This window comes from Heterodontus francisci, chromosome 18 (genome assembly GCF_036365525.1).
Source record: "Heterodontus francisci isolate sHetFra1 chromosome 18, sHetFra1.hap1, whole genome shotgun sequence".
Classification (NCBI taxonomy): Eukaryota; Metazoa; Chordata; class Chondrichthyes; order Heterodontiformes; family Heterodontidae; genus Heterodontus; species Heterodontus francisci.
The window spans coordinates 381992-402642 of NC_090388.1; the positions used below are offsets into that span (position 1 = coordinate 381992).

The 20651-nt window shown below is 43.2% G+C and overlaps 1 protein-coding gene across 4 annotated transcripts in view; it reads right to left on the reverse strand.

The window, feature by feature from the left end:
* Positions 1–1297: 1297 nt before the first annotated feature.
* Positions 1298–20651, reverse strand: part of nap1l1 (nucleosome assembly protein 1-like 1) — a 173195-nt gene continuing 153841 nt past the window's right edge. For 2 of the 4 annotated variants that reach the window (XM_068050081.1, XM_068050078.1), the window contains exon 15: positions 1298–2113. In XM_068050081.1, the coding sequence (XP_067906182.1) occupies positions 2075–2113 (39 nt within the window). In that variant the 3' untranslated portion in view covers positions 1298–2074. Of the gene's footprint in view, positions 2114–10458; positions 10497–20651 lie in introns of all 4 variants that reach the window. The other 2 variants (XM_068050080.1, XM_068050079.1) reach the window with 2 other exon arrangements.

Consider the following 20651-nt stretch of genomic DNA (forward strand, 5'->3'; position numbering starts at 1 on the left):
GATTGATGAAGGAAAGGCAGTGGATGTTGTCTACATGGACTTCAGTAAAGCCTTTGACAAGGTCCCTCATGGCAGACTGGTACAAAATGTGAAGTCACACGGGATCAGAGGTGAGCTGGCAAGATGGATATAGCACTACCAGAAGCATGTGGAGGCTTTGGAGAGGGTACAGAAGAGGTTTACCAGGATGTTGCCTGGTCTGGAGGGTATTAGCTATGAGGAGAGGTTGGATAAACTCAGATTGTTTTCACTGGAATGACCGAGGTGGAGGGCGACATAATAGAGGTTTACAAAGTTATGAGTGGCATGGACAGAGTGGATAGTCAGAAGCTTTTTCCCAGGGTGGAAGAGTCAGTTACTAGGGGACATAGGTTTAAGGTGTGAGGGGCAAAGTTTAGAGGGGATGTGCGAGGCAAGTTTTTTTTTTTACACAGAGGGTAGTGAGTGCCTGGAACTTGCTGCCGGGGGAGGTGGTGATAGCGACATTTAAGAGGCATCTTGACAAATACATGAAAAGGATGGGAGTAGAGGGATACGGTCCCCGGAAGTGCAGAAGGTTTTAGTTTAGACAGGTATCAAGATCGGCGCAAGCTTGGAGGGCAGAATGGCCTGTTCCTGTGCTGTTCTTTGAAAGGGGTCAATCGTACGCGCCAATATATTTGGTTCAATTGCTGTCTTCAACAAGTAGGACGATGATGTTCAAGATTGTTGCTCAACTGAGGGCAAGAATATCCACAAACGACAGATAAAGCCAATTTTGTGCCACCTTAGTCACAATTGGGCAGCACAATGACGCAGTGGTTAGCACTGCAGCCTCACTGCTCCAGGGACCCGGGTTCGATTCTGGGTACTGCCTGTGCGGAGTTTGCAAGTTCTCCGTGTCTGCGTGGGTTTTCGCCGGGTGCTCCGGTTTCCTCCCACAGCCAAAGACTTGCAGGTGATAGGTAAATTGGCCATTGTAAATTGCCCCTCGTGTAGGTAGGTGGTAGGGAATTGGGATTACTGTCGGGTTAGTATAAATGGGTGGTTGCTGGTCGGCACAGACTCGGTGGGCCGAAGGGCTTGTTTCAGTGCTGTATCTCTAAAATAAAAAAAAAATAAATGGATTGCTATGTGTCAAAATGTACACACGGCAAATTTCTTTTTTTTTTAAAGTGAGCTGAAAGACTAACTACTGGAATTCAGGTCAAAGATGCAAGTGCTGTCCCAGGTCACACTCCAATTAGCACGACAGCTATTGTGTAGTAGAAAGATATAAGATACGCCACACCAGTTAGAAGAAAGTTCAAGAAGAAAATCTGAAAATACTAGTTTTTATTCACACCAAGTGGTACATTATGACCCTTCAGTAGTGGCTAAGCATTCATGTTGTCCACAATCTCACTAAAACAAATGAACAAAAACCATAGCATAATTAAGCAAACAATCTATGAACAGTACACATGGTTGTACATTTTGAAAATCTTCCATTAACTATTCTGCAACTCCATAGACGTAGCCAGCCACAAAGTTTCAATGAGTGTAAATAACTCTGTATGTTACAGGAACACGAGTAATGAAGGCACAGCTAGTGTAAGCACAGACATGTTCACAATTTTATTTCTATCATTTTGTATAACGTCTACGTTACACTCATCCAACTACAAAATGAATATTTCCACAGTTTTATATATTCAGACAACAGGGCTGAAGAAAAGGATAATTACTTTGGTTGATTGTTCTCCAGCAGAATATTTCTAAACAATATTGATCTGAATTTTGCCATTCTAAAAGCCTTCTATTGGTGCTGCCTTCAACATCAGATTTTATTCTGAACACAAATTCTGTAATAGTGGGATGACAAGTTCATGACAAATTCTATTCCATCAATAACCAACTAAAAAAAACCACAATGTAAGAGTAGCAACCATGTTCTGAACTGGCTGATTCAAGGATTCATGATTAACCAAAAAATGTTAATTGAAATTTGTCCTACCAAGAAAATACAAAACATTATAAGGCTGTTAAGTAACTATTAGTTGTTTATAATAAGCCAGTACAGTGCAGTTGTTCCTCAAGGCCACATAAGCAGACTTCACTGCTGCTTGCACTCAGATGGTGGATTTGGATCCTTCTGTTGAGACAGAAGCATATGAGAATAGTCACAAGCACATACAAACAGCCTGAAAAGGTTTGCTTCAAGTAAGCTTGCTTTTAAAAAAAAAATCAACTGATACTTGAAGCCTTTGGCTATAAAGTATTAATGTTGAATTGCAATTTGTAGACCATCACTAAAAATGATGACAGTACCAATAAAGAGGTCTGTTCTACCATTCTGCTGTAATCCACTGCACTGATTGTTGTTTGGGGAAATTAAATCCTTGAAGGCAGAATATTACCTATTCTTGGTATGCTTTGATTCACTGAATGTCATTATCTGCTTACATGTGAACAAGTTTTTCCAAATACAGAAACAGTGTAGAAAACTTTAGTTTCACACCATAAAAGGAGCTCTTCAAGTCGTTCTTTTGAAAGTTGGAAGGATAGAGCTAGCTGAGCTTCAGGTGACAGAGTAGAGGGATAAGTGAAGATTATACTAGATACCTAGACCAAACTGTGTTCAGAAGAATGTCATACCAAAAACAGATCAACAATTTTCATTTGTTCAATTTCCACACACCAACTAAGACAAAGCAGAGCGGAGATGGTGGCGTAGTGGTAAAGTCCCTGGACTAGTAATCTAGAGGTTCAGGCTAATGCCCTGGAAACAGGTTCAAATCCCACCACAGCAACTGGTGGCATTTAAGCTTAATTAATAAATTCAATTAATTAAAAAATCTGGAATTGAAGGCTAGTCTCAGTAATGGTGCCATGAAAACTATCAACTGATAAAATGGAAGGCAGAACAGATTTAATGATGCAAGGCAAAATGAGAAGGCAATGGAACAAGTTAAAAAAAACATGGATCTAGAGGTTTAAATGGAATAGCACCTCATCTAGAGCCATCTTTTGTTCACCTGCCCCATTATCATCTTGCACCACTATTCCTTAAAATTTAGTCTCTCCTACCAACCATCTTATCACTGGCCTTTAGTTCCCCCCCTCCCTGCTTCTACAACTTGCTTAAATCGAATTTACCCAGATTTGAGAGGTCATTGACCTGAAATGTTTACTGTTTCTCCCAAAGATGCTGCTTGACTTGAGTATCTTCATTTTTTTAAAATTTCAGATTCCCAGCATCTGCAGTATTTTGCCTGATGGGTAATTATGAGTGAGGCCAATTTTAAGCACAGCAAGGTGAAAGAACCTGTCACTTTAGTCAGATCAAAGCAATTATGTTTTTAGAATAAAATTAAATGTTTGCATCATCCCAAGATGCAGTGCCAAAACAAAACCGTATATATGTAGTGAGGCTTCGGGGAGTGCAGCTCACATTCCCCAAGCCACACACACTACCCTCTGATTTAGCTAGGATTCTGGACAGCCATGAAGCTGATGATACTTCATTCACACAGCCTCAGCTCCAGCAGTTCCACTGAAGGCAACAGAAAGCAGACAATATTTTTGGATAGAAGTGTGCATCTCCAATCTTAAAGCCTCATGCACCAAGATTTCTTTAGAAAATCTCCAAATCTGGTCAACATCTGCATCCAAGTAACCACTACCAAAAGCATCCATGTTACCAACATTCAACATAGTTGTGAGCAAGCCTAGCAGGCTCAAAATTCTACAGCAAAATTAGAAGCTTGGACATATGCCCTCACTCATTGTTCTTACAGTTGTTTCATTATCTCTGATACAGCAGCACAGGTAACTCTACCTTCATTAGGTTTGAAATATGGAACAGGAGACAGCTTGGGTAAACAGAAACAAACAAAACAGCACTGTGCCAGATGTCAGCTCCCATTATACTTTATTGAAATTTTAACCACATAGTATTTTACTTCTTCAAAAATTTGCTTGAACCTGGTCCAAACTGCAGTTGTTTTTGAGCTCATCCAAAACCCAGTTGTCCATATCCTAACTCCCACCAAGCCCCATTCACCCAACACCTCTGTGCTCACTGAACTATAGCAACTCCCTATCCAGCAACACCTCAATTTTAAAGTTCTCTTTTTCTGCCCCCAATTCCCTCCATGGCCTCTCCCACCTAATCTGTAATCTCCTCCATCCCTACAATCGAGATCTCTATGCTCCAATTCTTGTCTCTTGTGCATCAATTTTCATCATTTCACCACTGGCAGCTATGCCTTCAGCTGCTGCTAGGCCTTAAACTGTGGAATTCCCTTCCTAAATTTTTCCACCTTTCTCCTCAAGATGCTCCTTAAAAATTTGCGTCATTGACCAAGCTGTGGTTACCTGTCCTAATATTTCTATGTGGCTCAATGTCAAATTTTGTTTGATGATACATCCGAGAAGTGCCTTGGGATGTTTTCCTTTGTTAAAGACGCTATATAAATGCAAGCAGGTAACTCGATCTGCTTTATTTACACCAGTGTTACTGTGTGTCATGACTATGACCGAGATTCTGGCAGACCTGGTATTTCCAGCATTTGTTTTTATTTCAGATTTCCACCATATGAAGTATTGTACTTTTGTATTAGTGTTTAATTCACTACCACTTCTCCTCCAGGAATGCCCACCTTGAAGTTCTACTCTTCAGACATAATTTTGGTTTCTCTTCTACCTGATTCACCTTCATTGCTTTCTATCTCCTTTCTCGTGTTCGATCAGGTATCTACAAAAACTCACTTTCAAAGCCACATTTCCTTCCTTAGCAACTGTCTCTGGCTCTTATTTCACATGGGTTCCAACTGAAATTCTACCTTTTGTGTTTCACATCCACCCATAATTACAGATATCTCCTAGACACTCAGCATTCCTCGAACCGCTGTTCTTACAGCATCCCAAGATCCACATTCAATGCCATATGCCGCCACATGCATGCCCTCGACCCCTCTCTAGTGCACCAACTCTCAATCTCAAGGCTGTCCTGGTCCACAGTTCAATTTCATCCTTCCCCTATTCCAGCACATTAACAGAAAACATTTCTTCTTTTCAGGTGCGAAGGATTGCAACCTTCAACAACTCTGATACTAACATTCCTCTGGATCTTCCTTCCCCTTCACTTCCCTCTGAACCCAATCCCTTCTTCCAATCTTACTTCTTGCCAAAGCCAAGGATACCATCCAATCTCCTCTCTGATCTTGAATGATTCGTCCTTTGCAAAGGCCTCAGCTTTATCTGCTATGCCCCCGCCTAAATGAATTGAGCTCAGCACAACGCCGAGCTCTTCTTCTGTCACCATCACCTCCGCACTCATTTCTTTGGCCAAGAGTCTTCCTTCCTTCCCCCAGCCATCCCCACCAGTGGACCTTTTTAGCCAACTGCAGTATTCTCCCTCCAACAGTACCCCTCTCTCTCTAGACCCTTTCATTCAGACCTACAGGCGTGACTTCAACCATCTCAATTTCTCTGCTCCCCTCACTCATTCCTACCTGTCTCGCTCAGAATCTGCAGCACTCCATTCTCAGGTCCAACCCTCACATTGTCAGCAGGTTTGATAACAAGTGCAGTGTGGTTGGTGTCAGGTGTACCAACCTCTACCTAACAGAGGCCAAATGGCAACTCTGATACTTCCTCCCACCTCCCTCTGGATCATGGCCCCACCACCAATCAAGCCATTGTTTCCAGGACTGTCACTGACCTCATCTCCGCTGCAGCTCCTCCCTCCAGGGCCTCCAACCTCAGTCCCTTGAACTTGAATAGCCCACTTCTACCTCCTTCCCAAAATCCACAAAAAGGACTGCCCTACTAGACCCATCATTTCAGCCTGTTCTTGCCCCACTGAACTGATTGCTTCCTATCTCGAATATTGTTCCCTTCCTTGTCCAGTCTCTTCCCACCTACATCTGTGATTCTTCTGATGCCCTCCATCACCAACAGTTTCCACATTTCTGGCCCTTTCTCCATGGATGTCCAATCCCTCTACACTGCCATCCCTCACCATGATGGACTGAGAGCTCTCCTCTTCTTCCTTGAATGGAGGTCTAACTAATCCGAACCCACCACCACCCTACTCTGCCTGGCTGAACTTGTTCCCATATTGAACATCTTCTCCTTCAAGTCCACTAACTTCTTCCAAATAAAAGGTGTTGCTATGGGTACCCATATGGGTCTGAGCTATGCCTGCCTTTTTATGCCATGTGGAACATGACTTGTTCCAGTCCTACCTCAGGCCCCCTCCCACACTTCTTTTTCCAGCAAATGCCATTTCCTTTTCTTGCCCTGAACTGCACTGGCTTTGCATCCAATTTCCACCCATCTCCTGCCTTCGCAAGGTCTATCTGACTCTTCCCTTCCTTGATTTCTGTGTCTCCATTTCTGGGGACAGGTCATCAACCAATATTCAATCTAAGCCCACTGACTCCCACAGCTACCTTGACTACACTTCCTCAAAGCCCCCGCTTCCTATAAGGACTCTACTCCATTCTCCCAGTTTCTTCGTCTCCTGTTCAAGACAATGCAACCTTCCATACTACTGCTTCTGTTAAGTCTCTTTCTCAACTGAGGATTTCCCTCCCACCATGGTTGGCAAGGCCTTGGACTGTCTCTATTCCATTTCCTGCACTTCTGCTTGCACCTCTTGCCCTCCCTCCCAGAACAATGACAGGGTTCCCCCTGCTCTCACTTTCCAGCCCACTGGCCTCTGTATTTAATGGATCATCCTCCAGCATTTCCATCACTTTCAAACACATCTTCTCCACTTTCAACATTCCGAAGGGATCATTCTGTCCGTGATACCCTAGTCCACTCTTCAGTCACCTCAACATCCCTTCCCTTTCATCCAGCACCTTCCCACACAAGTGCAGGAGATGCAACATCTGCCCTTTTACTTCCACCCTCTCAACATCCAGGGCCCCAAACACTCCTTCCAGGCGAAACAGCGATTTGCATGTACTTCTTCCAATTTAGTATACTGTATTTGTGGCTCACAATGTGGTCTCCTCTACATTCAGTAGATCAAATGCAGACTGGGTGATCGCTTTACATAATACCTCCATTCAGTCTCCAAGCGTGACTGAGCTTCCAGTCACTCGTCATTCTAATTTTCCCCCTTGCTTCCATTCTGACCTATGTCGTTGGTCTGCTACAGTGTTCCAATGAAGCTCAAAGAATAGCACCTCATCTTTCTTCTGGGCACTCTACAGCCTTCCAGAATCAACATCTCAGTTCAATAATTTTAGATCATAACCTCTGCCCCCATTTTGTTTTCCTTTTCTTTGCATGTTTGTTTTTTATTCTCATTTCTATTTCCTTTCAGATGGCAGCTATTCTGGGTCTTCTCATTCATACCTCCTCTAGACATATCTTGTGTTTTACTTAGGGTCAGAGTTATACAGCACAGAAACAGGCCCTTCAACCCATCGTGTCTGTGCCGGCCATCAAGTACCTAACTATTCTAATCCCATTTTCCAGCACTTGGCCCATAGCCTTGTATGCTATGGCATTTCAAGTGCTCATCTAAATACTTAAATGTTTTGAGGGTTCCTGCCTCTACCACCTCTTCAGGCAGTGTGTTCCAGATTCCAACCACCCTGAGTGAAATTTTTTTCCTCAAACCCCCTCTAAACCTCCTGCCCTTTTCCTTAAATCTATGCCCCCTAGTTATTGACCCCTCTGCTAAGGGAAAAGGTTTCTTCCCATCTAACCTATCAATGCCCCTCATAATTTTGTATACAAATTTATCTTTATACATACTTATCCCATCACTAAAATAAAAGCAAAATACTGCGGATGCTGGAAATCTGAAATAAAAACAAGAAATGCTGGAACCACTCAGCAGGTCTGGCAGCATCTGTGAAAAGAGCAGAGTTAACGTTTCGGGTCAGTGACCCTTCTTCGGAACTGAAGAAGGGTCACTGACCCGAAACGTTAACTCTGCTTCTCTTTTCACAGATGCCGTCAGACCTGCTGAGTGGTTCCAGCATTTCTTGTTTTTATTTCTTATCCCATCACTACTCCTTTGTCCTTGCACCATGAAACCTTCTGTCATTTAATCTCTCCTGCCCTGCACCCCATCACAGATCATCCCTTTTGTTGTTCTTCACATCCTCTCCTTTTTCACTTACTTAAAACTTATCACATTTCTAATTTTTCCCAGTTCTGATAAAAGGTCAAAGACCTAAAACATGAACTCTTTCAGCCTCCACAGATGCTGCCAGGCCTGCTGACTATTTCCAGCACTTTCTGTTTTTATTACCTAAACCCAAGGAATTAAGAAATAATAAAAGCAATACTGTGGATGCTGGAAATCTGAAATAAAAACAAAGTGCTGGAAATACTCAGCAGGTCTGGCAGCATCTGTGGAGAGAGAAGCAGAGTCAACGTTTCAGGTCTGCGACCTTTCATCAGAACCCTCTGATAAAAGTGGAGAGAATATTCTATGGGAATTTTAGTTCCTGGTCTAGAATGATGTCTATTTTATTGCTTTGGGATAATTATGTCAGTGCAGAAACAGAATAGCACCAAGCACTGTAGAGACACATCGATGCTTTCATTACCATAATCTTGAGTACCATTAAGAATGTTATTTTCTGGCATGGTCTGGAGGGCTGCATGGTTTACTGATGTGATTATACTTTGTAGCAGCAAGTCCAAGAGCAATTTGAATGCATTCCTACTCTTCAACCAATGTGGACAGGACTCAATGGTACAGAAGTTTCCTCAAACTCCAGGGAGAATTCTTCAGTCAGAGTCGGAGCACATTTACAGCACAGAAGGCAGCCATTTGGCCCATTGAATTTATGCCAGTTCTCCATTCAGCAATCCAGTCAGTCCCACTCGCCCGCTCTATCCCCATAGCCCTGCAAGTTTATTTCCTTCAAGTGCCCATCCAGTTTCTTTTTGAAATCCTTGGCCATCTCTGCTTTCACCACTATCGTAGGCAGCAAGTTCCAGGTCATTACCACTCACTGCGTAAAAATGTTCTTGCTCACACCGCCCCACCCTCCCAACCCGCATCTCTTGCTTAAAACTAGTCCCTGTACCATCAGCTAATGGGAACGTCTTTTCTTTGTCTATCTTATCCAAACCTGTCACAATCTAGTAAACCTCAAATTTTCCCACTATCTCCTTTGCTCTGAGAACAAACCCAGCTTTTCCAACCTAACCAGACGTGGTATTTTGTCAAATGCTTTCTTAAAATCCATATAGATAAAATCCACTGCATTCCCTTCATCAACTTTCTCTGTTTATTCATCAAAAAATTCAATTAGATTAATCAAGCACAATCTGTCTTTCACAAATCCGTGCTGGCTATCCTTAATTAACTCTAACCTCTCCAAATCCCTGTTCATTTTTCCCCCTGATTATTTTGCTTCTAAAACCTTACCCATCACTTAAGTTAAATAACTGGCCTGTTGAGAGGACTATCCTTACACCCTTTCTTGAATAAGGGTGTCACTCTTCAATCCTCTGCGGAAGACTGGAAGATTACGGCAAGCCCTTCCGCCATCTCCACCCCACTTCCGTCAGCAACCTGGGACGCAAGCCATCTGGACCAAGCATAGCCGGCCTTTTCAGTACCTCCTGCTTCTCAATTTTCACCCCATCCATACCTCTACAATCTCAGCTTTTGCTGATATTTTGTCAACATCCTCTTTAGTAAATACCAATATAAGGTACTCATTAAGTACTCTAGCCTTGCCTTGCACCTCTAAGCATATACCACCCTTTGTCCTAATAGGACCCACCTCACCTCTTACTATCTGCTTACTATTTACATGCCAGTAGAAGATTTCTGTGTTCTTTTAATGTTAACTGCCATTCTGTTCTCATTCTCTCTGCCAATCTTATTTCCCTCTTCACTTCCCCTCTCAACTTCTTGAATTTGACCTGGTTCTCACTTGAAGAATTCGTCCAACATGCATCATGCACCCTCTTGTGTATCTCCCTCGTCATCCAAAAGATTTTAGACTTTAGCTATACATGATACAGGAGCTGTAATAAAGTGAATAATGAGGAGTTTGGACATGCTCATGTATGTGCTGGAAAATTATAACTGTAATAAAGGACTTGAGCTAGTACTTAAATATAGCCAGTTTGTGAAAAAAACTAGCAACTCCTGAAACCACAAACCCATTCATTTAGCACCTTCAATTAAATACTCAACCCTTCCAGTTCCCAAAGTGGATGCAAGACTAATACATTCAAAATCACTTTTATATGCAAGTTGTACAGCACGCACAATAAATGGTCAGGCGGTTTTAAAACTTGGTCTACAAATTATTCTGTCTCATTGCAGTAATAACTGTTTTTGTATGGCTGTTTTTCAAAACAAAAGAACCCGTCAAAACTTCGGCAATTACTGCAGAGAGATTAAGGTGCCACTCACTAATTAGTACTTGACAGAAAGCAAAAACATGTAGAATAAGTTAGTTAAATGAAAATTATATAATAAAGATCAACAAGCCTTACCTACCAGGGGTAGGGTTATTTCTAGCCATCATTTAAACCTAGTAAGGAAAAATTCAGAGAGCAGCTGACATGAAAATACAAGACTTGAAGCCAGTTAAGATTTTGAAATTCCAAAGGAATTAAAATCAATAACTTAAAATACACCTATATCTATATATACACACACGTCTTAACTGTTAAAGCTAATCTCGTTATGTTAATTTTATACTGTAAAAACATTACTTGGCGTAAACATCTTACTGCAAATAAATCTCAAAAGCAAAATTTAATTTGGATGCATTGGAACATTATATGCCAAAGTAAATTACACGCTCCATTATAGAAATTGAGTTTACAGCAGTTAGGCAACGTTGATCAGGCTATAGTAAGGAATGTACCATTGGACCAAAGCAATGCTCACCCAGTCCATTAGACAATACAATCTCAAATGAATAGCAGTGGGGGTCGTAGTGAAAAAGTGAGGGAAGAGAAAGAATTTGCATTTACATAGCTCCTTTCATGACCTCAGGACATCCTAAAGAGCTTCATAGCTAATGAGGTACTTTAAGTGCTGTCACTGTTTATGATCTAGGCAAAATTGGCAGCCACATAGACTGGATACAAATGACAAGATAAATCAGCTTTCACGAAAAATAAACTAGAAATAGCATGTCCAATTTCAGGAACAACAAACATTTGCATGTTAAATATCCCCTAAAGCAACACAACTTAGGGTACAACATTGTGCTCAACACCCAGAAACCCATTTCAGAGTTATTTGGTCAATTGAAGAGACCTGCATGAACACTGCTTTCAAGTAATATTAAATTCACCACTGTAAAACTGGCTACAGGTTGGTGAAATGTACCCTTTGAGAACATGAAGGGACAAAAACAGCATTGGAAGAATACAACTGTGTGTTCTTTTGGGCCTCCTTATCTCGAGAGACAATGGATACGCGCCTGGAGGTGGTCAGTGGTTTGTGAAGCAGCGCCTGGAGTGGCTATAAAGGCCAATTCTGGAGTGACAGGCTCTTCCACAGGTGCTGCAGAGAAATTTGTTTGTTGGGGCTGTTGCACAGTTGGCTCTCCCCTTGCGCCTCTGTCTTTTTTCCTGCCAACAACTGTGTGTGATAGTCAAGTATTACTGTAAAACTGTCACATTAGAAATCAATAAAAGCTTAAAGCTCTCCTGGCTCCTTTAAGTTTCTTCAGTGAGGAAGAGAGCCAAAGAAACCTATGGAGTCCTAATCTTGATCTTTAGTCTGAAAAACTATACATTTTAATTTAGATAGATCCTGCAATAGTTGTACTGGTGATTTATCTTCACCATGCCACAAAGCTTTGGCTCTCAGAGGCTCAATATCTGGACAGCTACTTCCCAGAAAATCGTGAATCATTTGACCCAGTGAGCTCAGAACCCAGTTGTCCCTGCCTATTTGAAATGCCATCCATTAACTCTTGTACTACCTGAGCTTACCCCCAAAGCAGTTCCATCTATTGGTAAATCTAACCCTTTCCAAAAAAACATCAGGCCCTCACTAACTTAATACAACAATTCCACTGAGAAACTCACTACCTTTACCAAAGGCTGGTAATATCCTGGAAAAACCTTTACTTTACCATTCAGCACTTGGATCAGATGCCGGAAGAGATTCATGGATTCCCACATGTACAACATATTGCCTGCTCCTTCTATTTTATTCATCCTCTCAACTTTACACCCACCCCAAAAAAGTGCTACACAAGGGAATCTATTACCCCTCCTGCTCCCCAAATCTTACACCACTGCTTTTATCTTTATTTCTCGCAGATTGCAGTCTGAACTTCACTGTTCCTTCTCTGGCATCACCAGTGATATCCACCTGAAACTGATCCCTGCATAACTCCACTCTCACCACCATGACCACCCAATAACAGCACACCACCCCCCCCCCCCCCATTACTTCATCCAAGAGCATTTAATCCTCTAGTTGACCAAAATCTAGGACAGCCACTAATATGGAAATATATTTTACAGGTTATACAATTGGATTTAATTGGATAAAGTCCCCCAATTAAAACCCATTGATATTTATAGTTCTGTCCTCCATTTTAAGCAATCTGTTAACAACTGTCCAACAATCTCCAGCTCAGTAGGAATGGAGTGGAAACTATACAGAATACAAATCAAGTATGTACTAACCAGACACTGACGAGACAGTGTATTGAAGTTATTTGGGGGGGGGTGGAGTTTCACTTTAATGTTAACCACAAAGTGTTTTCTAGAACTAAATTTAGTTTCACCTTCGATGATGTTACGAATGCTGGACTTTGTAGTATGGTTGTGTCTTAAAAACTATAATCTTTAATGCAGTGCAAAATAGACATTGAGGAGACGTGTGACCTCACACAATCTTCCCAGAGACAAGCCAGGGGTCTTGGCTTCCATGAGAACAAGGAACCCAGATCAAAGATCCTTTTGAAAGCAGGGTGCAAGGCTGTAACACCTAAACAGACAATAAGTTTCGCTCTCCTGGACACTCATTGTAAACAGGGAGCCAGAGGCTCTAAAATGCAGATTTGAGTTGCAATTTTTAGGCTTTCCTAGGTCTGGGGGCTGAAAGGAAGACACAAAGACTGGCTTTCTGCTGTGCAGTCTAGACAGAGACAGATGAGTGGGTTGTTTTTGGGGAGACAGCTGCTCTCAGGTCACAAATACAGCAAAAGACTGCTAAGATTTCAACCCAGTTCAAACAGCTTCCAAAGAGCACAGCTGACTGGGAGAAGATTCGGAGGGCGGAGTTCCAGACCGGACAGTATAAAAAAAAACTTAGCTCTGGTGAAAAAAAACTGAAAGTGACGCAACAGGAAAGCGATGACCTGATTGGCTGGTAGGGAATTTTTTTTTACTGAATTTGAAAATAAAACTGATAAAAATTGATTAAAGCCCTAATTAACTAATAAGTAGAGTAACTAAACCAGAGGGAGGAGATTACTGTATTTAGTTAGCATTTAATATTTATAGCAGGAATCTAGCACTAGGGACCATATAGTTAATTATAACAATTTAGTAAGGATTTAATAAGTATTTATTTATTTTAAATTAATTTATTAATTAGTGCTAGAAATATCAGTTAGAAGGGTGAAGTGCTTCACCTATGAGATGTGGGAGGTCTGTGACGCTTTCGGCATTCCGGACGACTACATCTGCAGGAAGTGTACCCAGTTGCAGCTCCTCAGACAGCATGGATCGGTTGGAGCGGCAACTGGATGCACTTAGGAGCATGCAGGTGGCAGAAAGTGTCATAGACAGGAGTTTTAGAGAAGTGGTTACACCCAAGGTACAGGCAGATAGATGGGTGACTGCTAGAAGGGGCAGGCAGTCTGTGCAGGAATCCCCTGTGGCTATCCCCCTCTCTAACAAGTATACCGTTTTGCATACTGTTGGGGGGGATGGCCTAACAGGTGAAAACAGGAGCAGCCAGAGCAGTGGCACCGCGGCTGGCAATGTTGTTCAGCAGGGAGGGACAAAGCGCAGAAGAGCAATAGTTATAGGGGACTCTATAGTCAGGGGCACAGATAGGCGCTTCTGTGGACGTGAAAGAGACTGCAGGATCGCATGTTGCCTCCCTGGTGCCAGGGTCAAGGATGTCTGAACGGACAGGGGGCATTCTGAAGGGGGAGGGTCAACAGCCAGTGGTTGTGGTACACATCTGTACCAACAACATAGGCAGGAAGAGTGACGAGGTCCTGCAGGGGGAGTTTAGGGAGTTAGGTAGAAAGTTAAAAGACAGGACCTCTAGGGTTGTAATCTCGGGATTACTCCCTGTGCCACATGCCAGTGAGGCTAGAAATAGGAAGAAAGTGCAGCTAAACATGTGGCTGAGCAGCTGGAGTATAAGGGAGGGTTTCTGATATCTGGACCATTGGGATCGCTTCAGGGACAGATGGGACCTGCACAAAAAGGACGGGTTGCATCTAAACTGGAGGGGCACAAATATCCTGGCTGCAAGGTTTGCTAGCGTCACTTGGGAGGGTTTAAACTAGTGTGGCAGGGGGGTGGGAACCAGAGTAGTAGGACAGCAAGTGAAATAAATGAGGGGGAACTAGTAAATAAGGCCAGTAAGAGGAAGAGCAGGCAGGGGGATGTTGCGGAGCACAGCGGGACTGGTGGTCTGAAGTGCATTTGTTTCAATACAAGAAGTATAACTAGTAAGGCAGATGAACTTAGAGCTTGGATTAGTACTTGGAACTATGATGTTGTTGCTATTACAGAGACTTGGTTGAGGGAAGGACAGGATTTGCAGCTAAATGTTCCAGAATTTAGAAGCTTCAGGCGGGATAGAGGGGGATGTAAAAGGGGTGGGAGAGTTGCATTACTGGTTAAGGAGAATATCATAGCTGTACTGCGAAAGGACACCTCGGAGGGGTCATGCAGCGAGGCAATATGGGTGGAGCTCAGGAATAGGAAAGGTGCAGTCACGATGTTGGGGGTTTACTACAGGCCTCCCAACAGCCAGCGGGAGGTAGAGGAGCAGATATGTAGACAGATTTTGGAAAGATGTCAAGGTAACAAGGTTGTAGTGGTGGGTGATTTTAACTTCCCCTATATTGACTGGGGCTCACTTAGTGCTAGGGGCTTAGATGGGGCAGAATTTGTAAGGAGCATCCAGGAGGGCTTCTTGAAACAATATGTAGAAAGTCCAACTAGGCATGGGGCCATACTGGACCTGGTATTGGGGAATGAGCCTGGCCAGGTGGTCAAAGTTTCAGTGGGGGAGCATTTCGGGAACAGTGACCATAATTCCATAAGTTTTAAGGTACTTGTGGATAAGGATAAGAGTAGTCCTCGGGTGAAGGTGCTAAATTGGGGGAAGGCTAATTCTAACAATATTTAGGCAGGAACTGAAGAATTTAGATTGGGGGCAGCTGTTTGAGGGTAAATCAACAACTGACATGTGGGAGTCTTTCAAACGTCAGTTGATTAGAATCCAGGACCAGCATGTTCCTGTGAGGAAGGATAAGTTTGGCAAGTTTCGGGAACCTTGGATAACACGGGATATTGTGAGCCTAGTAAAAAGAAAAAGGAAGCATTCGTAAGGGCTGGAAGGCTAGGAACAGACGAATCCCTTGAGGAATATAAAGACAGTAGGAAGGAACTTAAGCAAGGAGTCAGGAGGGCTAAAAGGGGTCATGAAAAGTCATTGGCAAACAGGATTAAGGAAAATCCCAAGGCTTTTTATACGTATATAAAAAGCAAGAGGGTAACCAGGGAAAGGGTTGGCCCACTCAAGGACAGAGAAGGGCATCTATGTGTGGAGCCAGAGGAAATGGGCGAGGTACTAAATGAGTACTTTGCATCAGTATTCACCAAAGAGAAGGACTTGGTGGATGATGAGCCTAGGGAAAGGAGTGTAGATAGTCTCAGTCATCTCATTATCAAAAAGGTGGCGGTGTTGGGTGTCTTGCAAAGCATTAAGGTAGATAGGTCCCCAGGGCCGGATGGGATCTACCCCAGAATACTGAGGGAGGCAAGGGAAGAAATTGCTGGGGCCTTGACAGAAATCTTTGCATCCTCATTGGCTACAGGTGAGGTCCCAGAGGACTGGGGAATAGCCAATGTTGTTGCTTTGTTTAAGAAGGGTAGCAAGGATAATCCAGGAAATTATAGGCCGGTGAGCCTTACGTCAGTGGTAGGGAAATTATTAGAGAGGATTCTTCGGGACAGGGGAGGTCATGTCTCACTAATTTAATTGAGTTTTTTGAGGAAGTGATGAAGATGATTGATGAAGGAAGGGCAGTGGATGTTGTCTATATGGACTTCAGTAAAGCCTTTGACAAGGTCCCTCATGGCAGACTGGTACAAAAGGTGAAGTCACACGGGATCAGAGGTGAGCTGGCAAGATGGATACAGAACTGGCTCGGTCATAGAAGACAGAGGGTAGCAGTGGACGGGTGCTTTTCTGAATGGAGGGATCAGTGCTGGGACCTTTGCTGTTTGGAGTATATATAAATGATTTGGAGGAAAATGTAGCTGGTCTGATTAGTAAGGTTGCGGACAACACAAATGTTGGTGGAGTTGCGGATAGTGATGAGGATTGTCAGAGGATACAGCAGGATATACATCAGTTGGAGACTTTGGCGGAGAAACGGCAGATGGAGTTTAATCCGGACAAATGTGAGGTAATGCATTTTGGAAGGTCTAATGCAGGTGGGAAGTATACAATAAATGGCAGAACCCTTAGCAGTATTGACAGGCAGAGAGATCTGGGCGTACAGGTCCACAGGTCACTGAAAGTGGCAACGCAGGTGGATAAGGTAGTCAAGAAGGCATACGGCATGCTTGCCTTCATCGGTCGGGGCATAGAGTATAAAAATTGGCAAGTCATGTTGCAGCTGTACAGAACTTCAGTTAGGCCACACTTAGAATATTGCATGCAATTCTGGTCGCCACACTACCAGAAGGACATGGAGGCTTTGGAGAGGGTACAGAGGAGGTTTACCAGGATGTTGCCTTGTCTGGAGGGCATTAGCTATGAGGAGAGGTTGGATAAACTCAGATTGTTTTCACTGGAACGACGGAGGTGGAGGGGCGGCATGATAGAGGTTTACAAAGTTATGAGCGGCATGGACAGAGTGGATAGTCAGAAGCTTTTCCCCAGAGTGGAAGAGTCAGTTACTAGGGGACATAGGTTTAACGTGAGAGGGGCAAAGTTTAGAGGGGATGTGCGAGGCAAGTTCTTTACACAGAGGGTGGTGAGTGCCTGGAACTTGCTGCCGGGGGAGGTGGTGGAAGCAGATACGATAGCAACGTTTAAGAGGCATCTTGACAAATACATGAATAGGATGGGAATAGAGGGATACAGTCCCCGGAAGTGCAGAAGGTTTTTGTTTAGGCAGGCATCAAGGTCGGTTTTGTGAGGCTTGGCGGGCCAAATGGCCTGTTCCTGTGCTGTACTGTTCTTTGTTCAAAGGCTCGAGGCTTACGGAGGAGAAAAGACCAACAGGGTCACCAGAGATTGCCTTCCTAACGGAAGACCAGTCGAATATGCTCGGAAGTGAGCGAAGAGGACATTGACTTTGAGAAGTACACTGGAAGATCGAACCCACTGCAGCTGGGTAGAGTTTGGGACTTTTAACTGCAAGGATACTTTTTCGATGACAACACTAATGTATAAATGTGGTGTGGAGTTTTCAAATGTGTAAATACATTAATGGCAAATATCTTTCCTGTAAGTTAGTGGATTATATTAGCTACCTATTAAGTATTATTTGGTTAATGTTCATTTTTAGTTGTTATAGTAAAAGTCTTAAAACATGAAATCTTGTGTGATTCCTTAAATCGGTCACTGGGAAGTTCATATCTTTTGTTTTAAAGTTAGCGGTCTACATGGAGGTCATAACAAATTTTGGCTGTTCTGGGATACGAATCGTTTGTGATTAGACTGTAAACGGAAACACTGGAATTTGCTAGAATTTAAACAAGCAAAATTTCACCCTTACTTCTGCTGTACTCAAAAAAGAATCAGCATGTCTACTTTTAACACTTAAGCCTTTAAGGGGAGAGAAGATTTGACTCTCAGTGACAACACAATTAACAGTGAATGTGTTGGAAGGATTTTCTCAATGCCTATGAATTGGTACTGGAGGCTTACAACAAGAATTCATGAATTTAAAAAAGAAACAAGGCTCACCTCCCGACTCCCCAAAGCCTGTCCACCATCTACAAGGCACAAGTCAGCAGTGTGATGGAATACTCTCCACTTGCCTGGATGGGTGCAGCTTCAACAACACTCAAGAAGCTCGACACCATCCAGGACAAAGCAGCCCGCTCGATTGGCACCCCATCCACAAATATTCACTCCCTCCACCAACGCACAGTGGCAGCAGTGTGTACCATCAACAAGATGCACTGCAGCAACGCACCAAGGCTCCTTAGACAGCACCTTCCAAACCCGCGACCTCTACCACCTCGAAGGACAAGGGGAGCAAATGCATGGGAACACCACCCCACCTGCAAGTACCCCTCCAAGTTTCACACCATTCTGACTTGGAACTCTATTGCCGTTCCTTCACTGTCGCTGGGTCAAAATCCTGGAACTCCCTTCCTAACAGCACTGTGGGTGTACCTACCCAACATGGACAGCAGCGGTTCAGGAAGGCAGCTCACCACCACCTTCTCTAGGGCAATTAGGGATGGACAATAAATGCTGGCCTGGCCAGTGACGCCCACATCCCATGAATGAATTTTAAAAAAATACAGAATTTACTTACATAAGGTAACTTAAGAAATAGGAACAGGAGTAGGCCATTTGGCTCCTCATGTCTGCTACGTCATTCAATAAGATCTTGGCTGATTTGATTGTGGCCTCAACTCCATATTCCTGCAGGCCCAGCATAACCCTCTACTCCCTTTGTAGATCAAAAATCAGTCCTATTCAGCCTTCAATATATTCAATGATGCAGCCTCCACTGCTCTCTGGGGAAGAGAATTCCAAAGACTAACAACCCTCAAAGAAATTCCTCCTCATTTCCATCTTAAAAGGGAGACCCCTTTATTTTGAAACTATGCCCCCTAGTTCTGGATTCCTCCACGAGTGGAAACATCCCCTCAGAATCTTACATGTTTCAAGATCACCTCTCATTCTTCTAAACTCCGATGAGTATAGGCCCAACCTGCTCAACCTTTCTTCACTCGACAACCCCTTCAACCCAGGAATCAGCCGAGTAAACCTTCTCTGAACTGTTTCCAATGCAAGTTTCTCCCTCAAGTAAGGAGACCAAGACTGTACATAATACTCTCACCAATGCCCTGTACATAGGTAACACGACTTCCCTACTTTTAACACTCCATCCCCCTTGCAATAAATGCCAATATTTTATTTGCCTTCCTAATTACTTGCTGTACCTGCATGCTGACATTGTGATTCATGTACAAGGACACCCAGATCCCTCTGTACCGCAGCATTCTGCAGTCTCTCCACAAATACTATTCTGCTTTTCTATTCTTCCTGTCAAAGCAGACAACCTCACTGAGACGGTGGTGTAATGGTAATGTCACTGGACTAGTAATCCAGAGGCCCATGGTAATGCCCTGGAGATGCATTCAATTCCCACAATGGCAGCTGGTGGGATTTAAATTCAATTAATTAATAAAAAGCTTTCAATCAAAAGCTTGTCTCAGTAACGGGGCCGTGAAACTATATCAATTGTTGTAAAAACCCATCTGGTTCACTAAAGTTCGCTGTCCCTACCCAGTGGCCTACATGTGCCTCCAGACCCACAGCAATGTAGTTGACTCTTAACTGCCCTCGGAAAGTGCTGAGCAAGCCACTCAATGCAAAGGCAAATAGGGATGGGCAACAAATGCTGGCCTGCCAGTGAAACCCACATCCTATGAAAGAAAAAAAAAATTCCCACATTATACTGCATCTGCCAAATTTTTGCCCACTCACAACCTAGCCGTCTCTTTAGGCACTTTGTGTCCTCCTCACAACTTGCTTTCCTACCTATCTTTGTGTGGTCTGCAAATTTGGCTACAATACACTCGGTCACGTCATCCAACTCATTAACATAGATCGTAAATATTTGAGGCCCCAGCACTGATCCCTGTAGCACTCCACTAGTTACAGTTTGCCATCCTGAAAATGACCCATTTATCCCAATTGTTTCCCGTTAGCATGGATAGAGGATTGGCTAATATATTACCCCCATCATGAGCGCTTATCTTTTCTAACCTTTTATGCGACACCTTATCAATAGCCTTTTGGAAATCCAAATACACTATTGGTTCCCCTTTATCCACCCTACTTATTTCAGTCTCAAATAACTGCAATAAATTTGTCAAACCCGAATTCCCTTTCATAAAACCATGCTGACTCTGCCTGACTGCATCATGATTTTCTAAATGTCCTGCCACTACTTCCTTAATAATGGATTCTAGCATCTTCCCAATGACATGTTAGGTTAACTGGCCTATAATTTCCTGCTTTCTGTCACCCACCACCACCCGCCCCCCCGCCTTTTTTCTTGAACAGAGGTATTACATTTATGGTTTTCCAATCTGCTGGGACCTTTCCAGGATCTAGAGAATTTTGGAAGATTACAATCAATGCATCCACTATCTCTGCAGCCACTTCTTTTCAGACCCCAGGATGCAGGCCATCAGGTCCATGGGATTGATCAGCTTTAAGTCCCATTAGTTTTCCTAGTACTTTTTCCTTTAGTGATCAT